The sequence below is a fragment of the Lepidochelys kempii genome, chromosome 3, assembly GCF_965140285.1.
Source record: "Lepidochelys kempii isolate rLepKem1 chromosome 3, rLepKem1.hap1, whole genome shotgun sequence".
In the NCBI taxonomy this organism is placed as follows: Eukaryota; Metazoa; Chordata; order Testudines; family Cheloniidae; genus Lepidochelys; species Lepidochelys kempii.
The window spans coordinates 115,313,397-115,341,178 of NC_136382.1; the positions used below are offsets into that span (position 1 = coordinate 115,313,397).

General features: G+C 43.9%; 1 protein-coding gene across 8 annotated transcripts in view; it reads left to right on the plus strand.

Annotated features, from left to right (window-relative positions):
- Window positions 1–27,782, plus strand: part of MTHFD1L (methylenetetrahydrofolate dehydrogenase (NADP+ dependent) 1 like) — a 247,896-nt gene that overhangs the window by 47,890 nt on the left and 172,224 nt on the right. For all 8 annotated transcript variants that reach the window (XR_012158087.2, XM_073337644.2, XM_073337645.2 and 5 more), the window contains 4 exons: window positions 23,236–23,372; window positions 24,113–24,159; window positions 26,472–26,579; window positions 27,382–27,456. Coding sequence is in view for 7 of the 8 variants with exons in the window: in XM_073337644.2 (XP_073193745.1) it covers window positions 23,236–23,372; window positions 24,113–24,159; window positions 26,472–26,579; window positions 27,382–27,456 (367 nt within the window). In the remaining variant the exon portion in view is untranslated. The remainder of the gene's footprint in view (window positions 1–23,235; window positions 23,373–24,112; window positions 24,160–26,471; window positions 26,580–27,381; window positions 27,457–27,782) is intronic.

Consider the following 27,782-nt stretch of genomic DNA (forward strand, 5'->3'; position numbering starts at 1 on the left):
AGGGTAAAAACAGGTAACCTCAGCAGGGAGCAGTGGAGGTGAGTCCTCTGAGAGGCCTAGAGTGGCTGTGCCCCACGCAGCCTATCTGGGCCCAGTAGGCTCAGATAAGAGGAACGGCAGGGCAGGGTCAGTTGCTACTGGGAGCCCAGGGAATAAGGACTGCATCCCTGGAGTGCTGAGAGAACTAAGTACTTTGGACAAAGCAGTGGCTGATTGCTGAGAATGAGCAACTGAGTGCCCTGAGGTGAGGGCAAAGAAGTGCTGGGGCCATGGGGAAGTGTCCAGGGAAAAATAGCAGCACTGACAGAGGTTAAAGAGGTGCAGCAGGATGCTGCTATTTACAGGGTCCCTGGGATGGGACCTGGAGTAGTAGGTGGGTCTCTTCCCACCCCCTCCCCCACCCCCCATATTTGTAGAATGATTTCTTGTTACCTTTTATATCTCTAGCTAGTTTAATCTATCCAGACGTGAAGGAAGGATGGCAAAATAGTGAACAGACCAGGGATGAAACTGAGAGCTTTCAGGAAAATGGTGCAAAGAGGTGTATATAATATTTTAGCAATAAATAAATTGTCCCTATGTATAGCTGCATAATTGAATTATGCAGTGGATCCCTACTTAGAGTAATTTGTATGAGGCTATTGTAACTCGACCAATAGCTATACATTATAGTAACAACCATTGTTACATTACTCCTGAGGGTATTCTGTGCCACCCCCCCCCCCAAAAAAATTCTGTGCACCATATTTTAAAATTCTGCAAAATTCTGAAAATGTTATTTGTCAAATGTGGTGGCTCCACCATTGCATTGGGGAGTACAGGCTCTCCTACAGCTGCGGAGCGATGGATACAGGAAGCAGGAATGTGGAGTTTGCAGAGCTTCCTGCAGCTGAGGAGGCTAGGTAGGAAATCCGGGGGTGGGTTTGACCGGGCCCCATGTGCCTTGCAGGGGAAGAGGAAGTCCCGTCCTCCCAGCTCAGCCAGAACTAGCAGCTGAGCCTGGCGCAGGGTAGGAACCACCAGCTGGGTCTTCGTCAGTCCCGCCTCCTGCCCCACAGTGATTTACCTCTTTGCTAGCTGTCTGTGCACCAGAACACACTGCTAGGGAGGGTTGCATGACCGCTCTTGTGACTTCCCTTTGCTTCAAGTCATTTTTCTGTGGGGAGGCAAAGACATCTGTGCGGGATATAAATAAACAGGAGTTCTCAAACTTCACTGCACCGCAACCCACTGCTGACAACAAAAAATTATTACAGGACCCCAGGACGGGGGGAATCAAAACCTGAGCCCACCTACACCCCACTGCCCAGGGTGGGGCGGGTGGGGGGCAAAGCCCAAGGACTTCAGTCCCAGGCTCAACATTGGGGTCGGGCTTCAGTCCCAGATCCCAGCAAGTTTAACTCCAGCCCTGGTGACCCCATTAAAATGGGGTCCCAGCCCACAGTTTGAGAACTGCTGCTGTATGATATTGACTCCTTTTTCTGTCCAGTGCCAGTAAGGTTCTGAAATGTGATTTATTTTATTTCCATATTTAAAATGTACTACTTCCTTGTGTGTGGTCTTACCGATATTGAGAGTGGGAATAGAGTTCAAGTTCCCCACAGTTCTTATTTGTTCAGTTGACTGTGGCTGATAATAATGTGAGGAAAATGGGCAACAATGCCTGTTGGGGGAAAACGCCTTTCAGGGTGGTGAAAGAACAGTACAGAATTGGAGAAACTGGAGATGGAAATGATCTTGTCAGCCATCTGGTTTGTCCCCCTGCCAGAACAAGATTAACAATAAAATTTTTATATTGGATTTTTATGTTTACTTCGAAACCAAAGAAAAATACAAACAGCTTTAAAAGGCTGTAGTTTTGGCCACTGGAGCAAGTGTGCTAAAATGGCATAGTAAGGCATGTGGCTTCACAGGGAACTGTTGAGATTTTTGTGTTTCTGCATTTACGGGTTATTCCAGTTTATGGGGCGGAGTTAATTATGCATAATGTTCAGCATTTGATAACCAAAGTAGATTTTCTGTATAATCTGTTCTTCGAGTGCTTGTTCACATCCATTCCAATCAGGTGTGTGCGCGCTGCGTGCACGGACATTGGAAATTTTTTCTCTTAGCCGCTCCCATCGGGACGGCAGGGGAGTCCCCTAGAGTGGCACCCTTATGGCGCTGTATATAGTATGCTGCTGGCCCAACCCCCCTTCAGTTCCTTCTTAACGTCCATGGCAGTATTGGAACGTGCTCCCTCACTTGCGAGTGATCTCTTAGCAATCTAGTTTTTACCTGTTAGACAGTTTGTTGTTAAATAGTTAGTAGGTTAATTAAGTACAGTTTAGTTAGAGGTGACTGGGATTTCGTTCCCGCCACCAACCTTGGGCTGCAGGGCATGCCACAAGCCTAGGGGTTTAAAGCTTCAGCAAATCTATGCCCACCAGTGACCCCCACGACTCCTGCCTTAGGTGTCTGGGGGAGGCACACCAGACTGAGCGCTGCAAAATTTGCAAGGCCTTTAAGCCCCGTACTAAGAAAGAGAGGGACTTTCGTCTTAAGCAGCTGCTCATGGAGGCTGCTTTACAACCAGCGGCCCCAGATCACTTGGTACCGGGCCCAAGCTCCTCAGTGAGAAGTGCCCCGGTGTTGGTACGCAATTTGGCACAGGGCTCTAGAGATCCCCAGCACTGTAAATCCCCAGCACCGAGATGAGCCGGCCAGCCCCAGCACCGCTCAAGCTCCCTGGCACTGGCCAAGTGACATAAGAAAGGGGGAAAAGGACGATCCCCTCAAAGAGCGATCAAGACACCCAGAGAGGCTCCTACAACTCAGAGGCAGGGCTCTGTTTCTCATCAGGACCCGACACCATTGAGTCTGGCACCCAGCGAATTCAGCGCGGACCAGTGTTTAGAGAAGGTCTTGGAACCCCCCTCCAAGCCTGACACATTTGAGGCAGCAAAGGACCTCATTGAATTGTCGGCGCCCAATCCCTTTCCATGCAAGGAGAAACCTCTGGCACCGCCTAGACGGGTGCTGTCCAGAGGGAAACGGGCAATGGTGCGCCGCTCAAAATCACAGATCTGGCACCGCTCACAGCACCATTCTCATTCGAGCTCTCCACAGCGTCACTCCCCAGCACCGACAACCCTACATAAGCTTACGACACCAGATGATGAAGCGCCCTCACACCCCCTCCGAGGACCCGGCACTGCTCCACAACATCCTCAGTTACTTGGCACCAAAGCAAGGTACCAACCACTTCCCCAGCACCGTATTTGCTAGGATGGTCCAGGTCTTGGAATAGCCAGTACCGCTCACCATCAAGATCCTCTTGGCACCAGTCCCTGGCCTGCACATCTCGGCGCCCCACGGTGGTGCAACGTTCATCGGTACCGCCATGGTCCTCCCCTTCAGGCTCTGAAGCCGACTCAGGCCTCTCGAGTTATAGCAGGCACTGGACCAAGAGCAGTAGAGAATTCCACACAGCCTGGCAGCCGCAGTGGCTGGCTCCAGGGCAGTGGCCCTTTTGGACCCCCTGGGCCTATCACCAACAACAGAGTGCTTTTTCTAGAGCCTCCAGGTCAGTGCACTCAACAGGACGCCACTCAAGTCACCAAATAAACACACCTTGAGGTCAAGAGAGGCCACACTTTCTAGACCGACCTCAGATCCTCCAGAGCAGTCGACAGAGGCAGATCCATTGCCCACACTGCTACCGAGAGGTACATCCCCAAGACCTCAGGAGGCACAGTCTGCTTCTCGAGCAGTGACAGCCATAATGGGCCCTGGTACGGGAGGATCAGGACGATGACACTCAGTCTCAGCACACGTCCTCATCCTCACCAGATGACGTGGCGGCGGGAACATCAATATTGGAACCCTCATCTGTTGACCACAGGGCACATCAAGAACTTCTCCACCAGATTGCCCTTAATATGGACCTTCAGGCAGAAGAGGCCATTGAGCCAGAGGATCTGATGGTTGATATCCTGGCCCTGGAAGCACAAGCGCCAACTTATCTCAGTGCTGGTGGGTGCCCGGGCTCTGCCCCCTCCATGCCCCTATTGAACCCCTCCCCAAATCCCCGCCCCCTGAGCGCACCGCGTTTCCCCCTCCTTCCCAGCACTTGCCGCCATGAGACAGCTGTTTCATGGCGCAAGTGCTGGGAGCCAGGGGGAGAAGCTGGATGTGGCAGCAATCTCAGGGGAGGAGGCGGAGCAGCAGTGGAGGTGAACTGGGGCAGGGCAGGGAGCTGCAGGTGGGTGCAGAGCACCCACCAATTTTTCCCCATGGGTGCTCCAGCCCTGGAGCACCCATGGAGTCGGCGCATATGCCTGGTAACATTGACACTGATCAAGACTGTCTTATAATCACTCTGGATAGTCTGGCAAACCCCAGCTTCTAATATCCTGACCGCCAGGGGAGTAGAGAGAAAATACTTGGTCCCCTCTAAGGACTATGAATTCTTCTTCTCCCACCCTCCCCCCTAGTTCCTGGTCGTATCAGCTGTTAACAAAAAAAGAACGCTAGGATCAGCAGGCCTCGGCACCAAAGTCCAAAGAGGCCAAACAATTGCAGCTTAGGATAGTCAACCAACAGGCCATCCTTAACAGGCACAACTTTAACTCTTGGAATGCTATGTCCAAGTTCAAGGAACGCCTGCCGCAGGATTCACATGCAGAGTTTTCTGTGCTGATTGAGGAAGGAAAAGCAGAAACCAGGACATCCCAGCAAGCCTCTCTCAATTGGACTGACTCTGCGGCCAGAACCATCTCATCAGGAGTGGTTTTGAGGTGTTCAGCATAGCTACAGGCATCAAGCCGCCCTCCCGAGGTCCAAAACACATTGCAAGACCTCCCTTTTGAAGGTACTGGCCTCTTTTCAGAGCAAACAGACTCAAGGCTGCATAACCTCAAGGATTCCAGGGCTGCAGTGAAATCCCTGTGAATGCATACACCAGCAACCCAGAGGAAGCCCTTCAGGCCTCAGCCTCAACAGCAGGAGCATACCATCCTCACCCCAGACCAAGACCCCTGCCGCAGACGAGACAGGAATAATAGACGCAGACCGTCGAACAACGTGTCTAACCAAGGCCCAAACAAGCCCCAGCCCGGAACCAAGCAAGAGTTTTGAAGGCATGTGTGAGGTCAGCCTACCAATCCAACCCCAGGATCCCTCCCCACAGTTTTTGAATAGTCTATCCCACTTCTACCATGTGTGGTCCTGTATAACATTGGAATGCTGGATCCTACGCACGGTACAGGTGGGATACTCTCTCCAGTTCTCTTCCTTCCCTTCCTCCCACCCCCCTTCCCCTTCCCTCTTCAGGTACACCTCTCGCGAGCAGCTCCTTATGTAGGAGGTGCAATCGCTCATCGATATAGGGGCAGTGGAGGAGGTTCCTCAGGAGCTAAGGAGGAAGGGATTCTAATCCTGCTATTTCTTAATCCCCAAGGCAAAAGGGGGGGGTCTAAGACCCATTCTAGACTTTCGTGGACTCAACAAATTTATGTTCAAGCTCAGGTTCCGCATGGTCTCCCTAAGCACTATCATCCCATCACTGGATCTGGGAGATTCATACGCTGCCCTCGACATGAAGGACACCTATTTCCACATTGCCATCCATCTGGCATACAGACGCTTCCTATGGTTTGTGATAAACTGAGGGCATTACCAGTTCACTGTGCTCCCATTCAGCCTTTCCACAGCCCCCCCGCATGTTCACCAAGTGCATGGCGGTGATAGCAGCTTTTTTGCGCAAAAGACACGTTCGAGTGTACCTGTACCTCAATGATTGGCTGCTGACTGGGCGCTCCAGAGAGCAGGTACCATCCCATGTTACACTAGTCAGGGACACCTTTCACAGACTGTGTCTTCTCAACATAAACAAGTCGTCACTCATACCAACCCAAAGGATAGAATTCATAGGGGCAGTCCTAGACTCAGTACGGGCAAAAGCGAGCTTCCCAGTACCCAGGTTTCAGGCCCTAGAATGATGTTACAGTACCCAACCACGACTGTGAGGGGTTGCCTGAAGTTAATAGGGCATATGGCAGCCTTCACTTACATAGTCAAGCATGCCAGACTGGGGCTCAGACCCCTACAAGTGTGGCTCACATCATGTTACCGCTAGCACAAGATAGCCTGGACATGATAGTAACTGTATCTGGGCAAGTCTGAGGGTCCCTGTGCTGGTGGCTGGACCAACCGGTAGTCTGTGCGGATGTCCCCTTCGTCATAACCCAACCTTCACTGACGTTAGTAACAGATGTGTCAGATTTGGGTTGGGGTGCACACCTAGGGGATCTGAGAACTCAAGGTCTGTGGACGCAGGACAAGATACCACTCCATATCAACCTGAAGGAGCTCAGAGTGGTTCGTCTGGCCTGTCAAACCTTTCATGCCACTCTACAAGGTCACAGCATGACAGTCCTGACAGACAACAACACTACCATGTTCTACATAAACAGGGCAGAGCTCACTCCTCACCCCTCTGCCGTGAGGCTATTCTCCTCGGGGACTTCTATGTAGCCCAGTCCATACAGCTGGAAGCATCCTACCTCCCTGGGCTGAGAAACGAGTTAGCAGATCCCCTCAGCAGGTCCTACCAAGCTCATGAGTGATCAGTCTGACCAGCTGTCCTGCAGTCAATTTTCCAAAAGTGGGGTTATACCCAAGTCGACCTATTTGCCAAGGATAACAAGCAATGCCATCAGTTCTGTTCATTTCAAAATCACAGCCTGGGCTCCATCTCCAACGTGTTCTTAATACAGTGGGGAGAATGCCTGAAGTATGCCTTCCCTCCAATCCTGCTAATCCACCAGGTCTTGCTCAAGATACGCAGAGACAGAGCAATCGTGGTCCTGCTTGCCCCGTCCTGGCCACGTCAGTGTTGGTACACAATGCTCCTCAAACTATCAGTAGACGCTCCAGTAGCCCTACCCCGGTATCCGGACTTGATCACTCAGTTCCACAGCCGCCTTCTCCACCCGAAACTACAGTCCCTGCATCTCATAGCTTGGACGTTCCATGGCTAAATGTGATAGAGCGCCAGTGCTCTCAGCCAGTGAGACAGATACTGGTTGGCAGCAGGAAGCCTTCCACTAGGTCAACTCACTTGACCAAGTGGAAAAGGTTCTCTTGCTGGTGTGAACCCAGACACTTGTTACCGCTCCAGGTATCTATCCTGGTCATACTGGCCTGCCTGCTTGATGTGAAGCAACAAGGCCTATCACTTTCATCCATCAGAGTACACCTGGCGGCTATCTCAGCTTTCCATCCAGGGGATTCTGGATGCTCAGTGTTCACAAATCCTATGGTGGTGCATTTCCTCAAGGGATTGGAGAAGGTATACCCTTACTCTTGACCACCAGTACCAACCTGGAATCTGAACATGGAAGGTAACATTCTTGGTGGCCATTACATCGGCAAGGAGAGTGTCTGAGTTAAAGGCTCTCACCTCTGAACCCTTTACACAGTGTTCCATAAGGACAAGGTGCAACATAGACTGCACCCTAGATTCCTCCCTAAGGTGGTCTCCCAGTTCCGCATCGGACAGGATATTTGCCTGCCTGTGTTTTTTCCAAAGTCTCACATGAGCCCGCAGCACCAAAGCTTGCACATGCTAGATGTTCGAAGAGCCCTAGTTTTCTACATAAAGCGCATGAGGCCTTTTCGCAAATCAACCCAACTGTTCATGGCCATAGCCGATAGAATGAAGGGCCTTCCAGGATCTTCTCAGCACATCTTGTCCTGGATCACAGACTGCATTCGCACGTGCTATGAGTTGGCCAAGGTCCCAGCCTTAGCAATCACAGTCCATTCGATGAGAGTGCAAGCGTCTTCGACTACCTTTCTGGCGCAGGTTCCCATCCACAAAATCTGCAAAGCAGCTACCTGGTCCTCAGTGCATACATTTACAGCCCACTATGCCATCAACCAACAGGCCAGAGATGATGTGGCGGTTGGCAGAGCTGTCCTCCAATCAATCATTCCTTGACTCCTATCCACCTCTGATGGTCAGATTGGAAGTCACTTAATTGGAATGGACATGAACAAGCACTCAAAGAAGAAAAGACGGTTACTTACCTCTCATAACTTGTTCTTCGAGATGTGTTGTTCACGTCCATTACAATACCTGTCCTCCTTCCCCTCTGTCGGAGTCAATGGCAAGAAGGAACCGAAGGGGGGTCAGGCTGACAGGGTACTATATACAGCGCCATAAGGGCGCCACTCTAAGGGGCTCCCCTGCCTTCCAGACAGGCGCTGCTAATGGGAAAAGTTTCCAACGTCCATGCATGCCACGCGCATACCTAATTGGAATGGACATGAACAACACATCTTGAAGAACAGTTTCGAGAGGTCTTTTCTTCAATCTACTGTACATTATACATTTCTTGGTTATGATTCTGAACTTCTTTGTACCCAAAATGCCAGAACATAATTGTTTCACTTCCTGTGGAAATGACAAAGATTCTGATGTAAATTCTCACGTTTCAGAGACCTACTCAGAAAAGTCCACTGGTGTGTCTTCTGGAGTTGTTGGGTGCTGGAGATACTGAACATTCTCCCGAATTACAGAAAAGTTCTCCAAATGTCAGATGTATAGAAATATTAAGTGCCAGACCTAGTTTGGATAGCTGCATGCAGGATTTAATCAGTTGCCACAAGCTGGCAAATCTTTCTTACTTGCACTTTCTGAATACAGCCAAACAATGGTACCTTATATGTTTCCCATATGTTGAAAATTACAAGCTGAGCAGCCACCAGGATCATTTCAAAGTATTTATCAAAATGAGATGTGTTTCCTTACTACTCTTGCAGTTGATTGCATATTCAGACATCTTAAACTTCTATTACTTTGTTTGCCGTCCAGTATAGAAAGCTCCTGTCAAGACAGATACCACAGTAATGGGCATGGTATGAAACCTGTATAAATTTTCTTACGCTTGCTTGTGCTACCATAAGTCTGTTTTTAAGTGTCCCAAATTATGTGGCTTCCGCCACTTTCACTAGATTTGTCCACTATTTAATTGATTTCACTGACAAGAAAGCAGAATAATATAAGGAGTAAAGTGTGGGAATATGGAAAGCTGTGATAAAATATTGTGCCACTGAAAATACTGCTTTCTAGGTTTACTAGCATGAGAAGTTTTAATAGTTTTCTAACATAGATGTTATTTGAGATGAACTAGGATGTATGTTATGTAATTTGCCAAAAGTATGTTTCAATAAGCATCACATATAAAATACTTCTGCAGCCATGTAAAAGATGTGTTGCTGGTTAATGTCTTAGCTCCAGGAGGGTCAGGGTTTACAGATGCTGAGTTCAGATTGAGAATTCATTTTTACTTACAGTGGGGACAGATATGTGACAAGTGATTGTGTTAACCAGGCTGAACAGCCCAGGGAATACTTTAAAAAAAAGAAAAGAAAAAAAAGAGAGAGAAGAAAGTAAAGATTAAGTAGAAACAACTAGCAAAAATGCAGTCTTATGATGAGGCACTTCAACCGTTAGGGATTGGAATAAGAGATTTATGAATCTGCCATTGAGTTGAAGGCTTGGCCTATACTTAAAAGTTAGCTCCACATAGCAACTTCAGTCAGGGGTATAGTTTTCACTAATGTAGTTGACCAACTTAACCCCCAGTGTAGATGAAGCAATGTTGACAGAAGAGTGCTGCTTTCAGTATAGCTACTGTCACTCAGGAAGGTGGTGTTCCTACACTGATGGAAAAATCCTTTCTGTCAATGTAGGCTACACTATGAGGTTATGCCAGCATAGCTGTGTAGCCATAGGTATGCTGATATAGTCTCTCTAGTGTGGACAGTCCTCTAAGCTCAAGCAGTAGAGGCTCATGCTTTTAGATCTGTTGGCATCCGGTTCAGTCCTTGCTGATGACCCCTGCAGGACATTGTGACAGGGTGATGCCATTTTATAAAACCAGTAATGCAATAAAACCAATGTTTGGGCTTAAAAGGAAGTCTCCTACAGCTGTTGAAGTGACATTAAAAGGGTGGCCAGAAGTATCACTGTAACCATTTAAGTGAGGCTAAGTCATTCATTTAAGAGAGTCCCACATCCCATCCATTCAGAATGGAAACAGTGCAAGACCATGTAGCTCAGGGTTGTGTGAACAAGAGCACTGTAGAACAACAGCAACTGTACATCAGTATCACCAGAACCACCAGTACTGAGGAGTTAATACCAAGAAAGCTAAGCGAAAAGTATGCATTGTAGTATCATCTTAAAATGTGTGTAGTATGTTTCTTGCTGGGTTCTTAACAATACCCTTAACTATATGGAGGTTACTGCTGGTGCAGCATATCATCTCACTGTATGGGTTTGTTTTGTTTTTTTCAGTCAGACCTCATGTGGCTTTCCCACAGAAATATTTCCACTATAAGTTGAATGTAGTGCATAAAGACAAAAGATAAATACGTGCAAACTACTTCTTTATGATCATATTTTGAAAAAACAAACTTTCCAAAGTTATGGAAAATTTCATATCTTGCCAGGAAATTGGTGACCCGATGGCACAAGGGGAAATGAGTATTATAAGGAGAATAATGATTATGGGCTTTTTATGTTTTCATTCAAAATCTATTAAAGGAAAATTCAAAGAAGAATGTAAACATGAGCATGAGTCGGCTCTATCTGAGTAAAAATGAGAGTGGTTAAAATTAATTCCTTCCAGTATTGCTTAAGATCAAAGCACAGGCTTACATTCCAAATGTGACCTTTCTAAAAATGTGCAACAGAGCTATAGCTAGTCATTGGCAGCCAACTTAGATTATTTTAAACATAAAACTAACCAAATAATCTAGGTGCATAATGCGGAGGTGTTATGGAAACAGGGCTAGCTACACCATTGACTCCCCTCTCATCTCTGAATGCACCCCTCAAGAGTTAGGCCTCTTGCCTTCATCTGTGCTGGGGTGTAACCGTGCAGTTCTCCCACACTTAGGGTCGGCCCTGGATTACAGTACCCTCAGTGTCAACTGAGACTTCTCTGCAAGACAGATGGGCACGACACCTATAAATCTTCCATTTCAGACCTGGTGACGAGTGGTTAATACAGTGACCAGAAAGCATACAAGAAAAGGACTTTAAAGCAATAGAACAGTCTATATGCATGTCTGTCTCCCTAAGATTTACCATCCCCTGGTGTCTTTGGAAGACCCAACTGCTTCAGACCCCTCCACTGGGCCTGCCTCTGTGTTCTTCATGGGCAGCCCCTGACAGCTGCCTAACATTCTTTGTTCCTAGATGCATACATTTACATCCATATCTTGTTGTTTGTACAGCTGAGATGCTTTTGTTGAAGATTCTTTACTATAATCCTCATTGAACAGTTAGAAAGTAGTTTTCTTAGTTTTTATAACAAACAGTTTGATGTTGTCATCTTGTTAAATCTTTGCAGAAGTGTGTAATCCTTATTAAACACCAAAAGCCATTCACATCTTGCAGGGATCTTTAATGTATGCAGTGTCAGCACTTGCAGTAGAAACGTGGAGATAATGAAATTGGAGATGCGTACTGTCTAAATTAATGAAACTTTCTGTCACTCCCACTTGCACAACATTTTTAAATTCAGCAATTTGCATTTGGCTGGATATTCATATAGTTCTACACTTTATCTTCCCTTTTAGGATGAGTTTAAAACAGACTTGAAATTTTGTTTTCCTATCAAAGATGTTCAGTAACCCGAGTTAAATACATGACACCTATAGGATATTTTGTCTTTACCCTTTTTTTTGTAAGAATTCTAGGAATTTTTCTTAAACTGTCAATTTCTTATCAATCACAATTATGATATCATTTTAGTATATCCTGAACTGATTTAGGGTCATGTTCATACACCCCAAGAAAATATTTAAACTCAAGTAAATTTAAAGATGTGGGCTGATATCTTGGCCCCACTGAAATTAATGGCAAAACTCCCTTTGGTTTCAGTGACACAGGATTTCATCCTTGAAAAGGGCTGGTGCACGTCATAGTAAAATAGAATAAGATAGTGTTTTTTAAAGTAACAGTCTAAAAAGCAGCAGATAAATTGATTTTTCTACTTTTCTCAATAATAAATATTGTTTCTGTCTTTGGATGTGTGTTTCTGTTAATATTTACATACCCAGGGCCTGAACCTGCAATCTTTACTTTTGCAGAACTCCCTGTGGGCATACATGAAGTTCTTGCTGGAGTTATAACCTGAGTATTTTGCTATTGGTATGTGACAGGATGGGTTTTTTATGATAAGTTAGAAAGAAATTACATTTTTAAGACAGGGAAGTAGAACCCTAGGAGATAAGGAGTGGAGTGAGGAGAGAACATTTACTTCAGAAATTGTCATATCCTGTGGTCTGGAGGAGAAAGTTCTTGTCTGTCATTCAGAATTTTCAGTCTTGGAAAACATGAGACTTTTATAGGGGGGATATATAAAGGTCTAAAAATGAGTCTACCATCTCTACCTAAATTAAATCATAAAAGTTTTAAGTGGTCACTTCTGAGTTCAAAGGGTTAACTAATAATAGATGGGATAGTTCTTCTTTTGAGCTTCAATTCAGGGGAGCACTTTATTAAATCCTTAAGCCCCAATGAAGTCAATAAAGTTTAAAGTTAAATTTCTCTGAACAGGAGAATTGCATGTGTTTTAAATGTTTTTCTGAATTGGGGCCAAAGAGATGTTCCTATTGATTTACCTTGCATACGTCATGAGATGTAAATCCACATTATCCTGATATTTTTATTTCCATTTAGAGATTAAAAAGTAAATATGTGACAAACTGAGTGGGTTTTATGTTTCTTTATTAAGCTATAAACTATTGGGTTAAGAGTCATCATCTTTATTATGGTCAAGAAATAGCTTAAGAATTTCTCTCTAAGCCAGACAATTTCATAACTGTCTGCAAAAAGAGGATTTCAGTTTGTTTTGTGCCTCATGGTTATGAATTGAGCTTATACCGGACAACAATACCTTGCAAAGTTTCTAGAGGAGGAAAATGGGATGTTTCTAATTAGAATTGTATATTTAGCTTGAATCTTGAAGAGGTCATAATATAGGAGGTTGCCCCTTTTGGCTAGCATATGCATGAATGCTTGTATTTCTGTGGGAATGAAAATGAAATCCTTAATGTCACATACGTTAAATAAACTATTCGTGTCACTGCAAGCAGTAAAGATACCACAAATTTAAACAGTGAAGTGTTACTTTTTTTGCAAAGCTTTTCCTTGAGAGTTCAGCAGGAACAAAAATGGACCCTTGGTTTTTATTCGTTTTTCTCTTGCATCTGAAAGAAAGAAACACCTCAAGTGAATCATTTTGAGTGTGTCTGAAAATTTTCTGAGCCATATGTTGTTCATACTAAATTTTAGATAAGGGAGTATTCTTCTTCCAGTCGTGTCCTTGTGAGTGTTCCATTTCAGGTGTGCATATGCCTCTTGAGCCCTTGATTGGAGATTTTTCCATTAGCAGTGTCCATTTGGCTTGCACATGCATTCTGTACAACCTCATGCCATGCTCCAAGGGTACATAGGGCTGCTCAGACAAACCACCCTCAGTTCCTTCTCTACTGCCTGGGCCTGAGATAGAGCTCTAGTGTATCTGCCTATTTTGCACTCGTTTAGTGAGTTCAATGTTCTAGTTAGTGCTGTGAGAGGTTTCAGTTTTTCCTCTCCCTGTTTTTCCTCCCCCATTTTTTTCTGGAGAGCTTATTTGGCCTGGTTTGGCATGCCTGACTCGTCAAGTTTCAAATGCCGCCAGTCTTTTGTCAGGAGATTATACCAATCAGTGACAGCCATTTTAAATGTACCTGTTGCTTGGGAGAGTCCTATGTGTCCCCAAAGTGTAACTTTTGCCTGGTTCTGAAATCTAGAGCTTGGAAGAATCGGGAGACCAAACTAAAGCTGCTGCTGAGATGCTTCCTGCCGAATCAGACCAGACCTCCCATACCTGTACATCTGTGTCCGGACAGGTCCAGTGCGCCTTCGACTTCAGCTAAGGTCTCACAGAAGAAGGGGAAGATCTTGGAGGACTCAGGAAAGGCTCTGAAGAAGAGGAGGAGGAGCATGGTCTCCCATCACAAGGAACCAGCTCCCAAGAAATGCCGATCTCCTGCTAGGTCTATGGTGTTGGAGGCCTTGACCTCTCAACTCAGTATCATGCCGATGAAAGACTGTATTGGTGGAGAAAGGAGATCCCAGAGCACTTCAGAGAAATATGGCACCAGCAGGGCCCTGGTACCATCCACCTCCAGATTGGCAACGTCTATTTCAGATTTACCTGTGGCGTCCTCCCTCTTGGCTCTGTCTGTACCGACAAAAGCTCACCCCTTTGGGCCCAGTACCTGTGTGCTCCAAACCAACGGTACTGCCTAAGTCAACTCCTGCGTTGATAGTGACCCACTCGGAACTGCAAGAATTCAGTTACTTCAGGGACTTGTCGGTGTCAGACAAGCTGGAGTCCCCTCTGCTTGTGACCTGAGTGAGTCTCGCTACCAAGACCCCAGTCTCCAGCTTACCAGTGCTTCCAGGCACCACAGGATTCTCCATCCATTTCTTCTCTCCCCCCACCCTCCCATTGGAAGATATTGAGGAGAATGAAGGCAACGTTGTTTCCTCCTCATCAGTGCAGGGTACCCCTCCACAACATTATGGGAACCCTTATGTTGATAAAGACCCTCGTCCATGTCAGGGATGCTGGGAAGATCAGTCCTGGGTACCACTCCCACTCCCATGTGAGCCTCCCCAATGGCCACACTGGGTCCTTGGGTGGTGTCTCGGCAGCAAATTGCTAGACTTCCTGCTCCACTGCACCAGGAAACTAGGATCTCACCATCTCCTCCACCAAACCCCCAACATGAGGAGACCTTTGAGGAATAGGAGACTAGGACAGACAATGGGGCAACTGCCCTCACCTCTGTTTTTTGTCTTTATCTCTGAATGAGGTAGTCATGCGTCCACCACCATCAATGGCTGATAGTTTTTGTCAATTCCAGGACCTTGCAAAGAAGGCGGTGGATATACCTCTTGAGGAGGAGATTCGCATCACAAGCTCCAGGATATTTTGCACTTGGCAATACCTGTCTAGGTTCTGCTACCCATTAATGATGTGCTCCTGGATCCAGCAAATACTGTGGCAAACTCCTGCCACCATACCACCAATTTGTAAATGGGCAGATAAGAAATATTACATTACCCCCAGGGACTCAGAATTTTTGTCTCCCTACAAACGAGAAGATTTAGCAGGTCTCAAACTGCACAGAGATTGTACCTGGCTCAATTCTTTGGTTTTCACAGAACCACTGAACCCACTAGAAAAAGACAGAGATTCCAGAGGAAAAGAGCTTCCCACCCTCCTTCAGCTAGTGCTCAGTCATAATCAAAACAGCAATTTTGATAGATAGGTGTAGGGCTCAACTCCTCTCCCACCTCTTGTGAGCTGCAAACCTTTGCCTACCACCCCACTTGAGGAGACCGTCTTTCCCATTTCCAATAGGCCCGGCAGTGTATTACAACAAGTGGGTCATGGAGGTTATAACATTGGGCAACACCATCCACTTCCTGTCTCTCCCAACCTCCCCATTCCTTCCCTCTTTAGGGATCCATCTCATGAGACTATATAGAATCAAGAACTACACTCCTTCCTTTGTTTAAGAGCACTAGAACCTGTCCCATCCCCTGACAGGGGGAAAGGGTTTTACTCAAAGTATTTTCTCTTGCCAAAAAGATCTAAGATGATTGAATAAAGTCTAAAAAGTTTTGTATGGTGACTGTGGTGGCCATAAACCCCTCTTTGGAGACAGAAGACTGGCTTTCTGTCTTCAACCTACAGGACATCATATAGCAATACATCCCACACACAGGAGATACCTGCACTTCACCATGGGTCAGGATCATTTTCAGTGGCCCCAGGGGTGTTCTGGAAGGTTTTAGTGGTAGCAGGTGTTTACCTTTGGCAAGAAGCAATTTTAGTCTTCCAGTATATTGATGACTGGCTATTGAAGGGCCGATCTTATGAAGCAGTACTAATCAGACAGCACTCTTAGTTTTCCAGGAGTTGGGTCTCCAGCTAAGCATAAAGTCCAAATTAGCCCCCTGTACAGAGAATACAGTTCATAGGGGCATATTTGGATTTGCTAGCAGCCAGCTCCTTCCTTCACACAGACAGTCTCATAACTTTATCTAGTCTGGTTGGGACAATTCACAGAAGCCCCCGTACTACAGTAAGAAACTGTTTGCATCTTCTGGGTCATAGGGTAATGTGCACCTTCATGACTGAGCATGCAAGATTATGCCTCCGCTGCTTTCAGGTCTGGTTCAGGATGTCCTCTTCATCAACCAGAGACAGTATGGACAACAGGTTATGGTTCCTCTCCTGTAAAGATGTCCCTGGATTGGTGGAAAGATCAGTGGAATGTCTGGATGGGCTTCCCTTTCATCTGCCCAACTCCAACAATAACTGTGACAATAGACGCATCACTGTTAGGGTGGGGAGCATGCCTCAGTGCACACACAGCTCAGGGCAGATGGTCTCCTCAGGTCTCCACATCAACTTGTTGGAACTCAAGGCAGTCAGGAATGCCTGCCTTCAGCTCCAAACCCTCATTATGTGCAACTCAATCAGAATCATGATATATAAAGTAGCTCACGTGATCTATGTCAACAAACAGGGAGGAACACGATCTCCCTTCTCTGTGCACCGAAGCTATAAAGTTATGGAACTGTTATATAGCCCATCAGATTGAGATCTCAGCCTTTTACCTTCCTGGAGTCTAGAACATCACAGCTGATATGCTCAGCAGTTGCTTCTCCCAGGACTATGAATGGGAGTTGGACTCGCAAATCCTTCATGGTATATTACAGAGGTGGGACTTCCACAGGGGAACCTATTTGCAACATCCAGTAACAGGAAATACTACTACTTCTGCTCAAGAGGAGGCCTAGGTTATCTCTCCTTCACAGACTCCTCTCTCCTTCCTTGAACAAAGGGTCTGTTCTATACAGTCCCTTCACCACCACTAATTCTGAGAATGATGAACAAGATAGGGCAGGATGAGGCCAGGATTATCCTTGTAGTACCGACTTGGCCATGGCAAACTTGGTATCCTTACCTGCTTCACCTTTTTCCACCCGATGCTCAAGCTTCTTACCATTTTCCATCTCCACTCCCAAGATGCGGGTCCTGTGCATTACTCCAAGATAGGGGGTCCTCCATCTCCAAGCATTGCTCTCGGATGATTCGCAGGATTAGAATCCATCTGCTCGACAGGAGTACAAGTTTTACTAAACAGTAGGAGGGAGTCAACTCAAATTACTTACCTTCAGAAATGGAAGAGGTTCCACCACTGGTGCCACTATCATCACCTTGTTTCTGAATCTTCTCCATTCTCAGCCATCTTGCATTATCTATTAGACTTTAAAAAATGGGGTTCATCAATTAGCTGTTAAGTTTTTCATCTTGCCACGATATCTGCTTTTTCTAATTTTTGAGCACCCTATATCTTGAAGTTTTATTAAGGACCTGGGGAATTTTATCCCCCAGGTTAAGAATGCTAATCCCACTTGGGATCTAATCCTGGTACTTAGATACCTTATGGGACTTCCTTTTGAACCTATGGCAATCGGCTTGCTGCTTCACTTATTTATGTAGACGAGCTTTCTGGTAGCTATCATGTCAGCCCGCAGACCCACTATTTACAGTATTTTTCCAGGGCAAGGTCTTGCTACAACCACACCTCAAGTTCTTATCTAAGGTACAGTCAGATTTCCAATTTAACCAGTCTGTTCCTTTACCAGTCCTGAACCACATACATCTCAGTGGGAGACTTCCCTTGATACATTAGATGCAGGACCAGCATTAGCCTTTTATCTGGATAGGACCGAGCAATTTCAGAAGTCACCTAGACTCTTTGTCTCCATCGCAGAAAAATCAAAGGGGTCCACAGATCTCTTCACAGAGTCTGTCAAGATTGATCCCTGGGTGTATTACTGTTTGCTATGATGCAGCTGGTGCTTTGCTCCAAAGCATTGTAGCACACTCTACCAGATCACAAGCAACTTCTACAGCATTGCTCAAAAATGTTCTGTTTTTTGAGGTATGCAGAGCTGCTACGTGGCCATTCAGTGCATATCACTTCTAAACACTATGCCTTGCTCCATACCGTCAGATCTGATGCAGCACTTGTTGTACTATCTTCAGTCTTGTAATTGATTCCAAAGCTCCCCCTCCCTGTGAGGAGGATGCTGGGGAGTCTCCTGAAGTGGAGCACCCATAGGGACATTACTCGAAGAAAAGGTTATTCATCCTGTGCAGTAACTGGGGTTCTTTGAGAAGTGTCCTAAAGAGTACTCCACTACCCAGCCTCCTTCCCTTCTGCTTCAGACTGATCTTGATGGACGTTCAGATAGAGAAGGAACTGAGAGGGGTGATTCATCAGAGCACCCCTAAATACCCTCGGGGCATGGCATGAGGTTATATAGAGGACATGCGCAGCCTGAACAGGCACTGCTTGTGGAAAATCTCCAGTCAAGGACTCGAAAGGCGCATGCACACCTGAAGTGGAGGACCCATAGTGGGGGACATCTCAAAGAACCACAGTTACCGCACAAGATGAGTAACCTTTTCTTTTCTTTTTTAAAGTAAGATGGAAATAGCCAAAGGTTTTGAACTGACGGTAGGAGGGACATCTATAAACTGGGCATCTTTCATTTCACTTAATCTTTTATCGCTAAAAAGTGTAGTATTCTCAGAAAATGTTCACAGAACTTCCACTGTTGCTAATGGAAGCCATCTGCTTGCATCAAGAGAAGAGTACACCCCAAAGCCACATTTATCGGAAACAATTAGCTTTGACAGGTTTCAGAGTAACAGCCATGTTAGTCTGTATTCGCAAAAAGAAAAGGAGTACTTGTGGCACCTTAGAGACTAACCAATTTATTTGAGCATAAGCTTTCATGAGCTACAGCTCACTTGCTTATGCTCAAATAAATTGGTTAGTCTCTAAGGTGCCACAAGTACTCCTTTTCAGTTAGCTTTGAGTGTCTTTGGATTTGTGCAGAAATTTAGGGACAACACTATAGGGATTGGTTAAGAAAGATTTTCACTATGTGAGGCACAGTGTTGTAGTATTCCTTTTGATCCCTTCCTTTTGTAATGAGAGTGATCAGGTGAGGTGAGCTATTACCAGCAGGAGAGCGGGGGGAAGGGGAAACTTTTTGTAGTGATAATCAAGGTGGGCCGTTTCCAGTAGTTGACAAGAACATCTGAGGAACAGTGGGGGGGGGGAGCGGGAAGGGGGGGAAATAGTTTTACTTTGTGTAATGACACATCCACTCCCAGTCTTTATTCAAGCCTAAGTTAACGGTATCCAGTTTGCAAATTAATTCCAATTCAGCAGTCTCTCATTGGAGTTTGATTTTGAAGTTTTTTTTGTTGAAGAATTGCCACTTTTAGGTCTGTAATTGAGTGACCAAAGAGATTGAAGTGTTCTCCAACTAGTTTTTGAATGTTGTAATTCTTGACATCTGATTTGTGTCCATTTATTCTTTTACGTAGAGACTGTCCAGTTTGGCCAATGTACATGGCAGAGGGGCATTGCTGGCACATGATGGCATATAGCACATTGGTAGATGTGCAGGTGAACGAGCCTCTGATAGTGTGGCTGATGCGATTAGGCCCTATGATGGTGTCTCCTGAATAGATACGTGGACACAGTTGGCAACAGGCTTTGTTGCAAGGATAGGTTCCTGGGTTAGTGGTTCTGTTGTGTGGTGTGTGGTTGCTGGTGAGTCTTTGCTTCAGGTTGGGGGGCTGTCTGTAAGCAAGGACTGGCCTGTCTCCCAAGATCTGTGAGAGTGATGGGTTGTCCTTCAAGATAGGTTGTAGATCCTTGATGATGCGTTGGAGAAGTTTTAGTTGGGGGCTGAAGGTGATGGCTAGTGGCGTTCCGCTGTTTTCTTCGTTGGGCCTGTCCTGTAGTAGGTGACTTCTGGGTACTCTTCTGGCTCTGTCCATCTGTTTCTTCACTTCAGCAGGTGGGCACTGTAGTTGTAAGAACGCTTGATAGAGATCTTGTAGGTGTTTGTCTCTGTCTGAGGGGTTGGAGCAAATGCTGTTGTATCGTAGAGCTTGGCTGTAGACAATGGATCATGTGATCTGGATGAAAGCTGGAGGGATGTAGGTAGGCATAGCAGTCAGTAAGTTTCCGTTATAGGGTGGTGTTTATATGACCATCGCTTATTAGCACCATAGTGTCCAGGAAGTGGATCTCTTGTGTGGACTGGCTGAGGTTGATGGTGGGATGGAAATTGTTGAAATCATGGTGGAATTCCTCAAGGGCTTCTTTTCCATAGATTCATAGATACTAAGGTCAGAAGGGACCATTATCATCATCTAGTCCGACCTCCTGCACAACGCAGGCCACAGAATTTCACCCACCCACTCCTGCGAAAAACCTCTCACCTATGTCTGAGCTATTGAAGTCCTCAAATCGTGGTTTAAAGACTTCAAGGAGCAGAGAATCCTCCAGCAAGTGACCTGTGCCCCCTGCTACAGAGGAAGGCGAAAAACCTCCAGGGCCTCTTCCAATCTGCACTGGAGGAAAATTCCTTCCCGACCCCAAATATGGTGATCAGCTAAACCCTGAGCATATGAGCAAGATTCACCAGCCAGATACTACAGAAAATTCTTTCCTGGGTTGCTCAGATCCCACCCCATCTAACATCCCATCACAGGCCATTTGGCCTATTTACCATGAATATTTAATTACCAAAACCATATTATCCCATCATACCATCTCTTCCATAAACTTACCGAGTTTAATCTTAAAGCCAGATAGATCCATGGGTCCAGATGATGATGTCATCAATGTAGCGCAAGTAGAGTAGGGGCATTAGGGGATGAGAGCTGAGGAAGCATTGTTCTAATTCAGCCATAAAAATGTTGGCATACCTTGGGTCCATGAGGGCACCCATGGCAGTGCTGCTGATTTGAAGGTATACATTGTCCCCAAATGTGAAATAGTTATGGGTGAGGACAAAGTCACAAAGTTCAGCCACCAGGTTTGCCATGACATTATCGGGGTTAGTGTTCCTGACGGCTTGTAGTCCATCTTTGTGTGGAAGGTTGGTGTAGAGGGCTTCTACATCCATAGTGGCCAGGATGGTGTTTTCAGGAAGATCACCGATGGATTGTAGTTTCCTCAGGAAGTCAGTGGTGTCTCGAAGATAGCTGGAAGTGCTGGTAGCGTAGGGCCTGAGGGGGGAGTCTACATAGCCAGACAATCCTGCTGTCAGGGTGCCAATGCCTGAGATGATGGGGCGTCCAGGATTTCTAGGTTATGGATCTTGGGTAGAAGATAAAATACCCCTGGTCAGGGTTCCAGGGGTGTGTCTGTGCGGATTTGTTCTTGTGCTTTTTCAGAGAGTTTCTTGAGCAAATGGTGTTTCTTTTGGTAACCCTCAGTGGGATCAGAGGGTAATGGCTTGTAGAAAATGGTGTTGGAGAGCTGCCTAGCAGCCTGTTGTTCATGATGACCTATTCATGATGATGACAGCACCTCCTTTGTCAGCCTTTTTGATTATGATGTCAGAGTTGTTTCTGAGGCTGTGGATGGCATTGTGTTCTGCATGGCTGAGGTTATGGGGCAAGTGATGCTGCTTTTCCACAATTTCAGCCTGTGCACGTCGGCGGAAGCACTCTATGTAGAAGTCCAGTCTGTTGTTTCGACCTTCAGGAGGAGTCCACCCAGAATCCTTCTTTTTGTAGTCTTGGTAGGAAGGTCTCTGTGGGTTAGTATGTTGTTTAGAGGTGTGTTCGTGGGGGTGGAGGGGCAGAAGGAGAGGCTCCGAGATAGGACAGATTCTTCTGCTGAGCTAAGAGTATAGTTGGATAGATTAACAATATTGCTGGGTGGGTTAAGGGAACCACTGTTGTGGCCCCTTGTGGCATGTAGTAGTTTAGATAGTTTAGTGTCCTTTTCCTTTTGTAGAGAAGCAAAGTGTGTGTTGTAAATGGCTTGTCTAGTTTTTGTAAAGTCTCTATGTAAAAGAATACATGGACACAAATCAGATGTCAAGAATTAGAACATTCAAAAACCAGTTGGAGAACACTTCAATCTCTTTGGTCACTCGATTACAGACCTAAAAGTGGCAATTCTTCAACAAAAAAACTTCAAAAACAGACTCCAACAAGAGAGTGCTGAACTGGAATTAATTTGCAAACTGGATACAATTAACTTAGGCTTGAATAAAGACTGGGAGTGGATGGGTCATTACACAAAGTAAAACTATTTCCCGATGTTTATTCCCTCCCCCTCCACCTTGCTCTCCTGCTGGTAATAGCTCACCTTACCTGATCACTTTCGTTACAGTGTATATGATAACACCCATTTGTTTCATGTTCTCTGTGTATATAATTTTCCACTGTATTTTCCACTGAATGCATCCGATGAAGTGAGCTGTAGCTCACAAAAGCTTATGCTCAAATAAATTTGTTAGTGTCTAAGGTGCCACAAGTCCTCCTTTTCTTTCTAAAATATAAATGCTGTAGTAGTGCACGGACAAGTTTTTGGGCTAGATGCAAGAATCTAAGCATGAAATCTTTGACCTATGTTATGTAGGAGGTCAGACTACATGATCATAATGGTCCCTTCTGGGCTCTAAATCTGCAAAACTGTGAGAGAACATCATGTTTAACTGAACATAGTGACTATAGTTGGTTCCAGTTTTTTGTTGTTGTTTTAAATAATTCTCCCTGTCTTACATTGTTGCTGAGAGAGGACATGGAAGTTAAAGAACAAGTAAAGACTTTCAAACAAAATCTGTGCTGTTTTAATGAAAAATTAAATAGTATTTTATTTATGCATTGAGCAATAGGAAATAAAAAAATTCCATGATTTACAACACAATAGGTTCAATTGCATGCTTAGTTGTTTGATGCATGACTTGTTCATGAGACTGAGACTTCTGTGTCTAAATGAAATGTATAGAAAATTCAATAGTCTTCAGAACTTCTGCCAAAATACCCTATTTTTCTGCTGTCCTAGTAAATAACTCACATGGACGACACATGTAAGTCACCATTCCAACTTTAGCTAGGGATAACAGGTATTGTGGCAATAATGCAATCTTGTTGAAAGTCATTGTACAAATACTCTTACTTCAAATAAAAAGACATAAGTTTTGATATCCTTGTTTCAGTTGACATAAGTAGAGATCCTGATAAATCTTTTCTCTTTGTTTTGTTTTGTTAGGATAACACCTACACCTCTTGGAGAGGGGAAAAGCACTGTCACGATTGGTCTTGTTCAAGCTCTAACTGCACATCTTAATGTGAATTCCTTTGCATGTCTGAGACAACCTTCCCAGGGACCTACTTTTGGAGTTAAAGGTACTTAGTGTTTGCAAAACTTACTTCCGTTTTCATATCAGAAGGAAATACTGCATTTGGGTTTAGTTTGTTTGTTTTCAACTTCTTAGTTGTTTTATTGAAGTGTAGTTTGGCTGGAAGGTGTCGGTTTTCCTGACAAGCATGACTGATACTTGCAGGCCTCTTGTAAGAGCCTTGAATGGGAAGAAGCGATACATACAAAACGCTAGAAAACATAATGCAGGAGACAATATTGAACTAGCAAGGAGATGGATTGAATGTTCTAATGAGTTTTTACCATCTCTAACTTATAGGGCTCTAAGTTTGTTTAAATTACTGTGTAAACAAGTGCAACAATGCTGCAAAACGTAGATGGTAGTCTGAGATGTTTGTCAAGTAAAGTGATGAAAATAGGCATTCAAGGTCAGGATTTAATTCCTTCTTTGGTGCATCCTGTGTCGTCTTCAGGTTTAGTAATTAAATTAATTAACCTTGAGGGAGAATCTTAAACGTACCCAAATTCATTGCCAGATTTTGCTTTACAAGGTAGGTAGCATTCATCACTGAGATCACTGTCTAACTGCTGATGGCTTTTATTATTAATACACTTTTTTTGTTCCAGTGGTTGAGTGATTTCTGTAATAGAAATTAAAATATTGATTATATTTAAATATCAAAGCTGTGTACTTTATTTTTTGTGTGTTTAAGGGTTATTTCGGAATTGGTATGAATCTGACATGACCATGTGCTTAATTGCTCAGGTGGGGCTGCTGGAGGTGGATATGCTCAAGTCATTCCAATGGAAGAGGTAAGACAAAAGATGGAAAAAAGACCATTACCAGCTGCTCCCCTGTGCTCTCAGGGTAAGGCATGTGTGCAGGCAGCCAACTATGGACATGATCCAGAAAAGCACTTAAAGCATATGTTCATGTCAGAGGGTAAAGTGGGATAGAGGGATTGCCTTCCTCGTCCAATCACTGAGAGTTCAGGCTCTCCATCACTGTTATGGAGAAGGCTGGCTTTCATGGTCTTCTACTAGGGAGTGAATAGAATTTTCCAATTGTAACAATTGGCAGCTGCTTCAATTCTAGAGCTGTGGTTATAGACCCAGTCAAAAATAAACTCTGAATTACGTGAACAATAAATATGAAGCCTAGAAAAAATGCCAATAGACTGTGGGTGTTAAAGCATGTTGCATGAAGTCCCAGCTGCTATTCAAACACTACCCGATTTCCGGTGTACTGAAGAAAGTCTAGCTGTGAATAAGGTACAAGGAGAAACAATCGTATCTGGCCTGCTGTTGCTAAGTGTTTCTTGTCTATATATCTCTGTTACAAAAGGTGTGAATATCTATTTCTTTTCTGCGGATGAGGGCAGGAACAGAGAGGCACAGTAGTTTCAAGAAATGATTTAATTTTAAATACAGATTTCTTATTTATTTGGAGCAAAAGTCCTTCCACTAACGGTAGCCAAATTACATTATGTTCAACTAGGATGGCCACTCTCTAATGATACCTTACTGTAACTGTTTTGAGAAAACATCCCAAAAGTTAGGAGCTTTTGATGAACATCAGGAAAATAAAAGGGAAATTAATTTGATTCCAAAATAATCGTGCATGAGTGTCTCATATTAAAGTGTCCCCCTCACAAAATGAAAGGATTTTTTTTTTCTGCCTCTGGTTGAGTTCATCTAGCTAGCAACTGCAAATTAATCTTTGCCAAAGATGACTTTATCCCTGGGCCTCAAATACTTCTGAAGAACATATGCTAGCCTTTTAAATAGACCAGATTGCTCCATGTGTGGAGTACTTTCAAAATATTTTCACTGGGGAAGATACAACCAGTCTCACTAAGGTATTTACTCTTCCTCAAATAATGCACCTTGGGCAGTGTGGTGTATTATTAATACACTTAGTGTATTTTTTAAGGAGCAAAATATAAATGTTTTATAAGCAGAGTGGCTAGATTGAGGGGGTGGATGAGGATCGTCTCATACATATACATGTCCCTCTATTGCTACCCATCCCATGTCACTATTAAACTGTTAAGGTCTCTGCACTAAAGATCTGTCTTTATATGGGTTTGTACCGCATCAAGCACAGTACACGCCAGTTTCTGATTGGGACCTCTGGGCACTACTTTAATATAAATATTAAATTTATGTTTCCAGCAAAGTCCATCTCTCTCCCTTTTATCCAACAAGTGCACTTGTTCACCAAGTATTTTTCCATCTTCCTTGTTCATTGTTATGAACAAGGTATTGTTCAAATGACAAAAGCAGTGAAACAGATTCTTTGGTCACTTCCATTCTTACTGAATGTGTGCAACCCCTTTTATGTGAGTTTATCATTAATTAAGAGAGAACAGTTTATAGGAGCGTCTTGTTAAAATATTTGCAGCACATCATTGTACTAAAAACTCTGAATCCTTTAGGGTGAAGATGGGTGATGACTTAATCATTCTGTAAAACACCAGAGATTTTACTCTATGATTTTGGATACATCTTTGAAGTGTAAGACTGACAATTCAAAGAAAAGGTTCCATTAGCTCATTTCATATCAGTAAATCATAATTTTTATAATTTCCTTTGAACATCTTTCTTTCTCCATGGTAAATAAATAAAATCAGCATACCTTCCCTTTCCTCCACCACATGCTTTCAACTTTCCTATATAATTGGAGTGAACAATGATTTTGAGAGAAACAAAGTGTGGAAGGAAATGAAACTTTAAAATTTTCAGCTAGTCAAAGGCTGATGATGATCTGATTCCAAGTTTTGATACTCCATTACATTTGACTTTGAACTTAAAAGTGCATGTGTCAGAGTTGTGGTCAGCACATTAGATTCCATTCTCGCGTCATTTGGGTGAAGGCAAATTGTATCTGTGTTTTGTTTTTGTCTTGTTGACTGTAGCCTCTCAGACACTGAGCTGAGACCAAGTAAATTCATTTGGCTTGTTACATTTTCAGTCTGTCTAATCATAATATTTTAGCAACACTGCTAAATGGCTGATCTGATCTGTAGTCCCAAAACGGAACAAGCAGTGATTGTTTTCATTAATCTGTACTAAATTAGTGAAGTGTGTAAAATAAATTCTTGTATTTCATCTTCAATCTGTAGTTCAACCTTCATTTGACTGGAGATATCCATGCTATTACTGCTGCTAATAATTTGCTGGCTGCCGCTATTGATGCGAGGATCTTGCATGAAAGCACTCAGTCTGATAAGGTGAGGTTTACCTGTACGATTTCCATCCGTGGCTTTCTTTTGAAGTTTCCTGTAAACATCTACATAAATATTTTTTGTTGATTATATCATTTTATAATTCTCTTTGGAACCCACCCCATCATGTTTTTGAGACAAGAAATTGTAGATAAATGACACTGTTAGGTATTGATCCTAAGGTGTGCACTGGAGGGCTTTAACTGGGAAATAAGCTACCATAGACCTTTTCTCTAGCCCCTACTGAACTTATTGTGAACTTAGCTTAATTGTTACCCTGTTGCTCTGAAAACCCATGTTATGGGAAAGAGAGCCTTCTTCGTTTGTGGATCTTCTGTTGTAACCGGGGAGCACAGCCTTATCCCCTTAATATGCTGATAGTTATTGCTTTGTTGACATGACAGACTTCTGAATCCAGAAAAGTGCACTTAAATCTCTTTACAGATACTGATTACAAAATGGGTTATTTCAGACCTTGATTAAAATTTTCAAAAGCACCTAAGTTCCATTTCCAAAAGTTATGCTGGCATTTAGGAACCTAAGTCTCTTTGAAAGTTAATGTGACTTGGGTGCTGAAGGACCTAAATCACCTTTGAAAATGTAACTTAGGCACTTAAGTTCTTTTGAAAATTTGCTCACTAGTCAGGATTTCTTTTTAATTGATTAAATGTAAGTATACACTAACAGTTTACATTGTTTCAAAAAATTTTATGAGATTATAATCTACATGATTTGAATCAAGTTAGACTTTTATTGTATTTGTCTATTTTAGTTGTAACATTTTTCTCTCGTGTGTGTGTTTTTTTAGGCTTTGTATAATAGGCTGGTTCCAGTAGTTAATAGTGTGAGAGAATTTTCTTCTATTCAGCTTGCCCGCTTAAAAGTAAGTTGCTAATGTATTTTCCCTGTTTTTTTCCCGCAAGTATAATATATCTTATAAAATATGCTATTTAAAATTATTTTTAACAAGTTACAAGGAGATTTGTAGCTGAAAGTGCCTTAATGTGGTACAGTCTTTCCTCAAGGATTTGGCTTTCCTTAAGTATTTAGCAGGCTTTCTAGAAGCTTCCTGTTTTGCAGTTACAGAGTCTAGTTCCAATATTTTTTTATAAACTAGTATCTCTCTTCCCACAAAGTGAGACCATAATGTTTTATAAACTGACTCTTCCGTGAATAAATGTCAAGATTAGGTTTTTTGATACTTTCCAT